Here is a 12,607-nt window from a genome sequence, read left to right as displayed (position 1 = left end):
ATATATTATATTTCTATTAGAGTAAGTTTCCATAGGTATAGTCCATATAAAGAGATGATTTTTGAAATTTTCAATAATTTTTAAGAGAAGGGTCCCCAAGACTGAAAAAATTTAAGCTTTTTTTGTCATTGTTAATGTATCCTTTTTTTATGAGGTAACATTCATTTATAGTACCTTCATATGTTGTAGAGACACCGGTTTCACATCTCCTCCAATAGTATGTTCTACTACACCACAACCACCACCACCAAAACACCAGTAATTCTCTACCACTGTCTGTTTGACCCCCCTGCCCCCCTTTGCCATGTTAGAAAAAATATTAGATCCTTATGATACACATATGTGGCCCTGTGTCTTCTGAAGTTCTCGATTAACTTACCACTTCATTTATTTATTTTTTAAAGATTTATTTATTTATTGCATTCAAGAACTGGGTGTATAGGCCAGAGGTGTGGGGGAACCGAACGAACAGGCAGATCAACTGAAATACACTGCAGAGGGGAGCAGCGGGGCGAGTCAGGGGAGGTCTGCTGCGCCATGTGGGTATCTCCCTGGCTGGGGATTAAACTGGTGCTGCAGTGGCTTTGGACAGCTACATAAGCTATGTCCTATTCCTCCTTGCGCCACCAGGGAGGCTCTATCACTTCATTTAGATCCAAATAATATAATATTAATTAAGCATCTTTTTATTATTTATTTTTTAAAGATTTATTTATTTATGAATACAAGAACTGGGGTACAGGCCAGAGGTGTGTAAGGTGAGAGGATTCACCAGGTACAGAGTAGGGAAGAGGATAGGCAGCAGATAGACTGAAGTACACTGCTGAGGGGGAACAGCGGGTGAGTCAAGAGAGGTCTGCTGTGCCATGTGGGTTGCTCCCTGGCCAGCTGGGGATCAAACTCATGCTGCAGAGGCTGCAGACAGCTTCATAGCACTGCGCTTAACCCTGTGTGCCACCCTGTGTGTTTAAAAAGCATCTTTTTAAACTGTCTGCAATTTGTGATACCATTTTTTTTTTTTTTTTAATTCTTTCATGTTAGTGGTGTCTACAACATAATGCATTTTCTTTACAGTGTGATGGGGCTTTTGATTTTTCCACACTTTTCCTTGGGTCATGCTGGGAGTTCTTTATCATAATCTGTTAAATATTGCTATGTGCAAGTCAGATATGGATGTGAAAGTAGTGCATCAGTAATAATGTTTTAACTTCCTGGGGGAGTGAATAATTAAGCTTTTATTGTTTATTTTAACTAATAAGCAGAGTAAATTCAGGGTCTGTGATAACATCACTCTCACTCACTAGCATTCAATGTGCTATCTTAAGTCAAAGAGAAAGGATGAGATTGCAGCCAGCTTACTGGGAATGTGCCTGGAGTGTGTCACGCTTGTGAATTCCATTTGTCATGCTTGTCAGAATGGAAATAAACTTGAGAATCTCTAAGGCAATTAATACAGCATTTAAGGTAGGAAAGTGACTAAACTCCATGCACACTAATGACTACATTGTTCTTGATTAATAAAACTGGAGTTCACATACAAATGACAACTGAAATAAAGTCTAGTGTTTTCTAAAGAGTACAAGCAAAATCTAGTACATTGCAAAATAAAAGGTAACATGTCTCGCAGGCTTTGCATGAATCTGTTTGTAATTTTAAAAATTCTAAGAATGTATTTTGGCCTTCAGTATATATGGCACACTAATTGCTTCCATAGTAAGCCATGTCAAAAATAAATTATAGAATTAAAATATTATATGCAATACCAAGCAGCAACTTCTTCATATTAAAAATAACTAGTGATTGCTCCTATTTATTGACTGATTGAGTATGTGTCTTTTTTTTTCTGATAAGTGTTATATATTATCTTATTTATACCTTATGGGAAATTTTAAAAGGTATTTATTGCTATTATTCTCATTTTATGGATGAAGATGCTGGACTTATAGAAGTGAGCCAACTAGCTGGTGTAAATCCAGGCTTAGATGATGAAACCATATCTGTCTGACTTCACTGCCCATTGTCTTTCCACTTTCTTTTTCAAGACAGTGTAGGGAGCAGAACAAGAGGATCTACTGAGAGGGGAGCAGTGGAAAAGGCAGTCGAGTTCTGCTGCTCCTTGGCCAGGGATCGAACTTAAGCTGCAGTGGCTGTCAATAGCTTGATAGTGCTGAAACTAACCCCTGCGCCACCAGAGAGGCCCTACATGCATTTGATCAGTTAACAGGATTAATCCCTTTATTTCACAAACAGTGACAACCCAGCATAGGCAAATTAAATGGTTTGTACAAAGTCACAAAATAAGAAATAAAATCCCTCTACCCCCTCACACTGTTGCTTAGGTGAGTATCTAGACCTCAATACAGGGCATGAAGCTAGAAGTCATCCTTCATCCCTGAAATTTAAAAATATTTACTATGTGATATGATTTCTGTGACATTTATGAGACTCATTTTTTCTTGTATTTCCCACACTTTTCATATTCAGGCCATATATGTATGAATTGAATGACTGAATTATTAAGTGAATGAATAATCCACTCTGCTTCTTTTCTGAGTTTAAATTCAAGAAACTATTAGGAGCAACCAGATAGAAAAGAAAATAGGCCACCTTCATCTGCCACTGATTTAAATAAGAATCTTCCAATATTACTTATATTTCACATTGATATATTCATAAAAATTCTTTTGAGGAAAGTGCTACTCTTGTTAGTAAAGTTTTGTTGGTTTTTTATTCACCAGTCTATTTTATACTGTTTAAAAGTTTATTTTCTCCATTTGGTTAACAAAAAATCTGCAGCTTAGTGATTTCAATAGAATAAAGGCTAAAGTATGATTCAAATATATGGGTACTAGCCCTGGTTTTTCCACTTACTAGCCACATTTATGTGCTTCAGATTTCTTACCTTTCAAATTTCAATTATGATATAATTGCTTTTTCTGTACTTCCAAAGTTTTGGTAAGAATGAAGCAAAAGAGCATATGTTGAAATGTGTGCCAGTATGTACAATGATATATAAGAAATATTGCTGATTATAGGCTACCAATTGATTCATTATCGGTGGTTGTTTCAAACTTTTATTCTCTCTCCTACAGTGGGACCTTGTCCATGTTATTGTCTCCACAGGTGGTTTCTAATCCTATTCACTAATCCAAACATTTCATTTATAAAAGGTGTTTCTTTTTGAAGTAGAAACATTTTCTGACTCTAGTATACCCAAAAGTCATTATCTAAAGCATTCATAGATTTTATTCAAGGAATGTCACAGAATTATGACAACAAAGCTCAAAGCAGATCAGTAAAAATACAGACCTGAAAAATACCTAGATATAAAAATATAAGTCTTACAAAGCCGACCTACAAAAATGTCATTGTTCCTAGGACTATGTATGTAACCTATAATAGAGTTGTTGAAGGAAAAGAATTATCACCCAGTTAGAAGCATGGGCTTGGGCATCACATGGACACATTCATTCATTCTGTTGTTCTTTCCTTCATTCCTCATTTACTTAACAAGCATTTTTTTTTTAAGATTTATTTATTTATGCATACAAGAACTAGGGTATAGGCCAGAGACGTAGGGGGCAGGAGGTTAGGGAGAAGTGAGAGGATTCAACAGAGACAGAGAGGGGGGCAGAACAGTCAGATTAACTGAAATACACTACTGAGGGGAGTAGTGGGCGAGATAGGAGAGGTCTGCTGCAGCATGTGGGTCACTCCGTGGCCAGCTGTGGATCAAACTCATGCTGCAGAGGCTGTGGGTAGCTTGATAGCGCTGTGCTTAACCTCTTGCACCACCAGGGAGGCCCTTAACAAGCATTTATTAGCTTCTAATGTATACCATGCCCTACGTTAGAGGCTGAATTTCCAGTGGTGAAATGGATAGAAGTTCAACATTTGCATTGCTTGTAACTAAGGGAGGAAGAAAAGAAATAGACAAACAACTATAACAAATATTGAATTAATTGATTAGTGCTGAAAAATGGTATTACCACAAAAAAAAAACTTGAGAACATAGTAAAAATAATGACTAACTCTGCCTATGGACTTTCAGAAAGCTGCCAGAAAGAAAAGCATTTTAGCTTGGTACAAAATGTGTAGGAGTCTACCAGAATATTTTTTAATGGGAAAGGGCATCTCCAGAGAGAAAAAAACAACTTGTTCACACCAGTGAAGATGTAATAGAACATAGCATACTGGAGACAATGTGAAAATTAGAACAAGTCTTTTTGAAAAATACTTTGGCAGCTTGTTTCAAGATCTATAAAAACACTCTGTCTTTAGAACCAGTAATCCCACATATAAGAATTTATCCTACCAAAAAAAAAAAAGAGAGAAGTGATGTTTATAATAGTAGAGATATGAAGTAGTGATGGATACATTATCTAGGAAAAATACCAAATATTTCTATAAATTAGCTTACTACTTTGACTATTACTGTTAGAATGATACTACTAAAATCCTAAGACAGAAAATATATATGCCTCATATTAAATTATAAAGCAGTACAAAACTAGATCTTTATTATTGTAACTGTTTAAATTATATGCATACAGATAAGAAATGCAAAAGAACCTGAAATGAAACCAAAAGAATAAAATCAACAACTAAAATTTTTGTGATGATGGGATTGTGAATAAAGTTTTTATGGAGTAAATTATTTAATAATTCAGTGATTAATCGTTGACAATTTTATATGTGCTAGCATTGCTAGATCCTCTACTTAAAGAGATGAACTTATCATTTATGTAGTAAATCTTTTAAATTTTAAAGAAAAGTACTGCTACACCTGCATATCTTTGCTAACATAATTAGTCCTCAAGATAATTAGCATCCCTCAAGACCCACCTAGAATGCAACCTATTCCAGGAAACATTTTGAGTCTCTCCATCCCATTGTTCTCCCTAGATTTTTTTCAATCATCTATCCCCCAAAATGAAAGACATGGTGCTTTAGATAATTCAGCATGCCCAAGGCTGGCATCATTGGGCAGTGAGTGGAGATGGCACAGAGATGTATATAGAGTATCTTTCTTATAGTCCAGGGTAACCTACATCAGAATCACCAGACATACATGCCACATATTCAGTTTTTCCCCATCGTCCCTAGGCATTATTATTAAGCAGATCAAGGTGGGGCCAGAAAGTTACTTTATTAACAGACACTCTAATTCCTAGGCACCTGCAATTTGAAAAATCATTCCTGTAAAATATTGAGTCAACATGAAATAAATTCATTGGCTCCCTAGAGTTTTCTCATGGAACATTATACATAACATGAGTGAGAACATCAGTTGAGAACTTCTGTTCATTAATTTTCTTTTGCTGTTATATTCAGTCCCAGATGGCCTTGTCCCCACATCAGTTTCACAATTTTTTAGTGGAAAACATTCACTCCTAATAAGTAAAAATGTGGGTTCCCTATGTGGACTTAGAGTCTCTTATAGCCTTCTAGGCATCTTTTTAAGTCATGCTTGCTTAAAATATCATGGTGTGACCCTTTATGGGGCAGCAGGGAAGTAGGAAGAAAAAAACCTCATACTTTATAATGTCTAATGAATTGTACTCATTGAAAATTAAAGGCTTTTCACATGGTCTATTGATGTGCTTCAGCTAATTTAAGATTTGTATACTTTTTTTATACTCTTTTTTTAACCTCTCTCCCTTCCCCTTCTTTCTTCCACAGACTGATGGTGGACTATGATTTTTTTTTTTTTTTGATGAATGTTTTTTCATCCATCAGCCACCAAAAATATTTGGTCACTGTGTCTGATAAAACAGGGCTTTACTCACAAAATCCTGAGACAATCAGTCTGTTATATTTTACCTAAGGTCTTGAGTTTGAATCAAAGTGAACAATTAGTCATCTTTCCTTGAAATAAAGGAAATGTAGATATGCCAGGAAGCTCTGAAATTTAAAAATTAATTACGATATTGGCAAATAAATCCTAAATAGATTAGTCTGAAAAGAGTATTTTTTTTTTTAGCATTATTACCTTTGACCTCACACTGGCCAAACTAGAAGTCTGTTGGGAAGAAAAAAGCAGCGGAGAATTTCTGCTCAGTTCACTCTTGATTCATCTTCATAAGTCATTGTTACACCTGAAATAGACTGGGGATTTCACTCTGGGTGGATTTATTGTCTTAACCAATTGGGGAAGCTTTAATGTGATTTCAGTGGATTCTGCTTTCATAAAGGAAAACTTACCTATCTGTAGAGTTCTAGAAAGCCATCCTAATAAAATACCCTTAAGTGAAATGAATTTTTAGCATATATGAAAGGACCCTGTCTGAATATCTGTACATTTATGATTTCTTTCTTTTTTAACATTTATATTTTCTGATTGCAGCAATGTATTAGGGACCAAGTCAGTCAAATACCGTATCTATCTGTGGCTATAAAGGGTTCATCCTCTTATTTTAAATGCTACTATTTGCACATTTTTTCCATGCACATTAGTTTTGCTTGCTCAAAAAATGTATTCACCTAAAATACGCTTTGTGCTATAAAATCCAATTTTGGAAACTATCCTTAATGGATAACTCTAAAAAGCACCAATAGTTTTCTTCTCTGCTATGGCACTGCTCTCTGCTCCATTTCCTATCTTGGTGAATATTACTCATTTTATTCCTTAAAAAGGTGGTCCTCATTTCCATTCACTAGAAAAACTATGGCATGGAATTTTCTGGAAAATAATTCTAATTTTAAACTCCATGATCATCCTAAATTTATTAAAGTATGGAGATGGAATGTTTGTTTATAATGTAGACTCTTGAGGTACATCTAAATTAAAGAGAGAAAGTGCCCAGAAATCTGGGTATTAAAATGTTCCTTCTTGGTTTATATGCAGAGGGGACTTTAATAAAGTGCTAGGTAATTCTGATTTTTAAAGAACCATTTAAAGTGTAGTCAGACTTTCAGTTGCTAGCTTCAGAGATCTAGATACTATTTAATCTCTCTAACTTTCAGTATCTTTTATTTTTAAGTTAGTATAACAAATACTTAGCGTACAATATTACTGAATGTTTAGGCAATGGAGTTCTTGTATGTATTTCTACTTTTCATCAAGTTTTTGTTTCTAGAGGTATAATCATTGTAAAAAAAAAAAAACCTAGAAAAAATTAGATTTAGAATATGTGAGATTTTACTTATTTGTAGATAATTTCCTTCCTATATCCAACCTATACTTACAAATACCAAATTAGTGTTTAGTGAGACTTTAGTGGTACTTTACAGTCTCAAACTAGGACTGCCATTATGGGAGAGAAAAAACAGAAATAATTAAAAATTTAAAACTAAGATAACCCACTGTGGTTTTCTTCTGTATCTATTTTTCTGTTCTCTCAAAAAAGTTGACAGTGGTCCAGAATGTTTCCCTATACCACATTCTTTCACAACTGGAGCTACTTCCAGACATATGTCTTGTAAAAGTCACTCATGCATACTCCTTTCCATTCATTATGACTGTGATGCAAATACAGCAAGATAATTTGCATTTTAAAAAATTTCAGCTACTACTCTGTTTCCTCAGATAGGAGAAGACTCAACACTTCCCCCTGTAAATTTCATATCCAATAAAAACCTGTTGTAATATTTTTGGAGGCTTGCATTCTCTTGGATAGCAAAAACTTTCAATTCTTAATCCACCATCAGTGGGGGAGGGGACAGGCTTTGGAGCCATTTGCTGTCTCTTGTTTGAGATTCCCCCCCCCCCCTTCCTCTATGTTTTACTCTGGTTAATAATTATGATTTCCTCCTATCCCTTCATTGTCATTTTCTTCCTCTTCTCACCTTTGGAGTGACCCAGGATTTTTGTTCTTGATCCTCTTCCTCTTCGACATTTAAACTTCCTTCCTAGCCACATTACAACATCTACCTCAAAATATAAAATGCTTTTTAAAAATCTTCTTGTAAATAAGGTGAAAAACCTAGTGTTTGAAACATGGCTTCTTAATCTCAAATCTATTGACAGTTAGGATCAGATAATCCTTTGTTGCAGAACTATTGTGTGTATGGTAGCAGCATTCCTGGTCACTTCCCATTGGATGCCAGTAGCATCTCCTTTGTTATAAAAACCAGACATTGTGAAATGTCCCTTTAGGGGAAAATTCACTCCATAAACTACTGATTTAAAACTAATGTTGTATAAAACTAAAAAAAAAATTAATAATCCAGGTTTATAAGGCTTTGACTAATCTAGCCAATTCACTTTTTTTTTTAATTTTTTTTTTAAGTTCTAGGGGTCTGAATAACAATGATGAAATAATCTATAAACCAAATTCTGGTTTGGGGGTAAAATAAGCTTGTGCCAGACAGGAAAAACAAGAAAATGGATTTTGCTTTGTTTTTAACTTTGCATTATTGGTGAAAATCACGCCTATTATCTTGCCTTTAAAGCAGTAGTAAATGATACTCTAAATGAAGATTCATGTTTAGCTTGTCACTTCTTGCTAATTGCAGCCAACTATGAAAACTGAAGGGGTTATTTTGAAGGGGTTATTTTGAAGGGGTTATTTTGTACTTTGGATAAATAACTAAGTCATTTAATTCTCAGTTCTTCACATTCCTACCTCTAAGAATCAGAGATATTTTAGGTGAATTAGTCACTATAAATTTTAGAATTCTTAATACCAATAAGCTTTTGTCATCTACATTGAGATCAGAGAACTAGAATTTGATGTGGGATTGGATACACTCAACTAAGAATGCTAGATCATTTGTGTGACAGCTCCCATACCTACCCTAACTTACTTATGTTTTAAAAAGTAGGTCACCTTTCCCTCTGTCTCCCCTCAACATTTTGCCAAAGCATCTACCAGTCATGTTTGTTTGTCTAAACCTAAAAGACTGTAGATTCCATAATTTTAATTAATTTTATATTAGAAAAAACTAATATACTCTATGAAAAAAATGTATAAAATGGCACTTAATAAAACTGTCTCTCTCCCACCTTTGAACTCTGTTCTGTTCTTCAAGTTTAGCAGCTACTCAGATATTTTATTCTTTATGGAAATTTCCTCTGTATATGCAATTATATATTTGTGTGCATATGTGTATATAATCTTTAAACAATTTGAAATATCTAATTTTAATTTTTGTTTAAATGAAAACATATCTTAGAGAGATCTTCATATAGGTATGTAGGATCTACCACATTATATTTTACAGCTGCAGGGGCCTCCCTTGGGATGCAAGGGTTAAAGTCTCAGAGCTATCAAGATATCACCAGCCACTGTAGCATGAGTTCAATCCCTGACGAGGGAAATAACCCACAAGGTGCAGCAGACCTTTCCTGTCTCTCCCACTGCTCCCCTCCACAGTGTATTGCAGTCAATTCACCTGTTCTGCTCCCCACTCTCTCTGGTGAATCCTCTCATCACCTGCATTCTGGCCTATACCACAGTTATTGTATGAATAAATAAATAAAAATAAATCTTAAAAAATATTATACAGCTGTAGAGCATCTCAATTGTAAGATCTTAATGAGTACTTAGATGGTTTCTGATTTTTCACTCTTACAATGTGGCCATGAACAGGCTTGATGTTGTTTTTATTACCAGTGTTTTCTTATTGATGAAAAGTGCTCTAAACCTTAAAGAATAACATTTTATTATGTAAGATTATGTTATTATTGAATAATTAAGCCAAATATATAGGGCAGAAAATAATATATATTTTTGAGAACTTGAAAAATAATTTGTTTATGGATAATCAATGTCAAGTCAAAGAAAGAAAGGAAATTTGACCGGTTCAATTTTTCAGGGATGATTTTAAAAAGTAGTGACCCAAATAAAATGAGCTCTGGGATTTCAGCACTCTAAGCTAAGTGGCAATTTACATATGATGGTACACCTATTAGAGTTTATTCTCACACATTTTGTAAGGAATGTTTTGTGACACTACAAGGAGTTAGAATTAATCTTTGAAAAATGCATGGTTCCTGGACAATGAAGAAAAACAAAGAGAAGTTGGGCACTTTTTATGAGATAAATTTCACTCCCAAATATTTTTCAATGTTTCATTTGAGCTTAAAAAGCAAAAATCCATAGTATTATAATTTGAAACATAGCATAGTTCATCACTTGTAAACTTCCCTGTAAGATATAATCATCTGTTACACTGAAGAACTGTGCAGCCTATCTGTTATTACACTATGGCCATTGAAAGCAGGTGTATTTAAGACTATATTTCCATATGCTATTTCAAACCTGTATCTTTTGCTTATCAAGATTAATTTTAAAATTCAGATAAAAGACAGGAAATAAGCCCAAGTTTCTATCAATCACTGGATTAAGCATTTATTCTTTAAGCTTTGGGAAATAGCATTTGCATCCTTTGGTGCTTGCTGGCTTTCATTTTACATGATTGATAAAATGGCATATTTATTGGGACTTAAATCGTTTTTAAAAAGGAACAGTTCTAATTGGCAGAAGAGCATAATAATGTATTTCTTAATGTTGCATAATTGCCCTTACAAAATCATCCCATAAAAATACTCATTATAAATGAGACATTCAAAAAAAAAAAAGTCATTCATTAACTTGGAAATAAAATTATAATTACAATTCTAAAGCTTTGAGGCTATCCTATTAGGAGGGTTGCATGATAATTGCATGGTTTAAGGCTTCTAATTTAATATTAGGTGAAAACATGATAATCATCTGAAGGGAAGCACAGAAGAATTTAAGGATTGCCTTAAACTATGCCAAAAAAGAAAAAAAAGTTATCTGCCTGATGATCACACTGGATTAGGAAGTTATGTAGAGAAAATTCCCTGCGCGTGGAAAAAGGTCTTTATTTGGGTCAGGGGGTTAGAGGGATGTCTGTTCCCAGATGCAGTCCCTGCTGGAGAGCAAATTCAACAGCTGTGACTGCCGAGACTTTTTGAGCTGGGCGCGGGCTGGGCTGTGTACCAACAGCCTCGTCAACTGCAGACGAAACTGCAGCATCCCTTCCTGCAGTAGCGCGTCAGCCATTGGCTCCTCAGTGACACGTGACTGATAGAGCCTTTTCTGTGTCTTTTCTCTCCCATCTGTGTGCAGGGCACTGATAGGCCAGGCTGATGCGCAGGCAATTTATCATCTTGATCTCCCACTGAGTCAGGGAGCTCTCCTGTCACCAGTATTGATTTCAGAGGATGGACTAAATTTCCTAGGATTTCCATTAAGAATTAAGAAAAAAGCTCTAAGCACGCAGGGTAGCCAGACAGACATGGATATGAGATGGCACTGTGAAAACTCGCAGGTAGCTTCTTCTATCACAGCCGGTGCTCAGCACAGCTCAGAACTGCAGCATGCAGGGTTTAAGATACCAGAAGCCTAAGAACAATAATAATGAGAATAAGAATAAACTCTTTTGGATAAACTAATTTTAAGCTTTAAAATATTTCTTGGAGATTTGCATGTCAAATTTATGCACGCTGTATATGGAATGTAGAAAGGTTGTTTTAAATTTTTAAATATACTTAAACCCTGAGCATGGTTGCTTCTAGTTATGTTTGCTGCTTTCTGTGAGCTTCAGAGATTTTTTAGCATGCTTGCGGCAAAAGCAACCAAAAATGGTGTGTGTGTGTGTGTGTGTACATATTTATGTATTAAGTTGATTCAAGTAAAAGCATGAATAAAAGCTGCTTTCAATACTTGCCAGACTGCTTTATTCTTGTTAATGACTTGGTGATAATTTTGCCTAAATATGCTTAGTTTCTGATCATGCATGCTTTTGCGGCAGATTTGGATTTTTGTTGAGAATTTGTAAAGGTGGAATGTTGGAATTAAGTGTTTGTCTTGTACAACAGAAAATTGTATTAGTGATCAATGTTTAATCCTGATGAACTAATGGAAATATTTCATCATGGTAAGATTTGAGTAACTTTTATTTATACTAATTAATTTTGCTTACTGAAAAAAATGCATGTCTGAGATAAATGAACGTGTTTGCATTTATGAGATATAAATTTTGATTATTTCAAAGATAGTAAGATTTCATTTTTTTAAAATGCAGCTGAGGTGAAAGAATTTAGAACATTTCTTGATTTTACTCTGGGGTTGCAGTTTGTGTGTATCTGAGACATCATGTGCATTTTAAATGTGTATGTAAATTCTTTGGGGAGTTATTGATACTCTGCTAGCTAGACCTTATTCTCATGAAGAGGGGAGATGCCTTGGCAATCAAATATTTCCTAGGCCCATGGGAATAAGAACTAGCAGAAGCAAGAGTATGGCCAGATGGGGTTGGCATGTTTGGCAATGAGTGGAGACAATAGGTGGGGGTGGAGCAGATGGAGGACAGAAGGGATTGCATATCAGAAGACAAGGGAGGAGGGGAAGAGTAGAAGAAGCCTGGCCTTTCCTTTCCAACGAACTTCTGATTGTTTCTTTCCCTGTGAGTCAAAAGGTGATGTCTGTTATTACTATTTTTTATTAAATTAGGTAGTCCCTACGCCATAGATTGGGGAAGAAATTCCATAAACAGAAGTTGCTGTAACTTGTTATGAATGATGTACTATCTTGTTTGTTGTTTGTAATCTTTTTTTTTCTGTGCTATATTCAGGAACATAGGAGCAAACTTAAAATTAAGCTGTGCTATCTTTTGAGTTGGTGGTATCTAAACA

The 12,607-nt window shown here is 35.0% G+C and overlaps 1 protein-coding gene across 37 annotated transcripts in view; it reads left to right on the top strand.

Annotated features, from left to right (window-relative positions):
- Positions 1-12,607, top strand: part of NRXN1 (neurexin 1) — a gene marked incomplete at its 5' end in the record, with an annotated part of 1,024,512 nt that overhangs the window by 959,695 nt on the left and 52,210 nt on the right. For 2 of the 37 annotated variants that reach the window (XM_084235926.1, XM_084235925.1), the window contains one exon: positions 11,209-11,241. The exons of the other annotated variants lie outside the window; for them this stretch is intronic. In XM_084235926.1, coding sequence (XP_084092052.1) covers positions 11,209-11,241 — 33 coding nt within the window. Of the gene's footprint in view, positions 1-11,208; positions 11,242-12,607 lie in introns of those variants that run through there. 37 annotated transcript variants of the gene reach the window in all.

Source organism: Talpa europaea (genome assembly GCF_964194135.1).
Source record: "Talpa europaea genome assembly, chromosome: 6".
NCBI lineage: Eukaryota > Metazoa > Chordata > Mammalia > Eulipotyphla > Talpidae > Talpa > Talpa europaea.
This window is presented reverse-complemented; position numbering and strand designations above follow the sequence as displayed.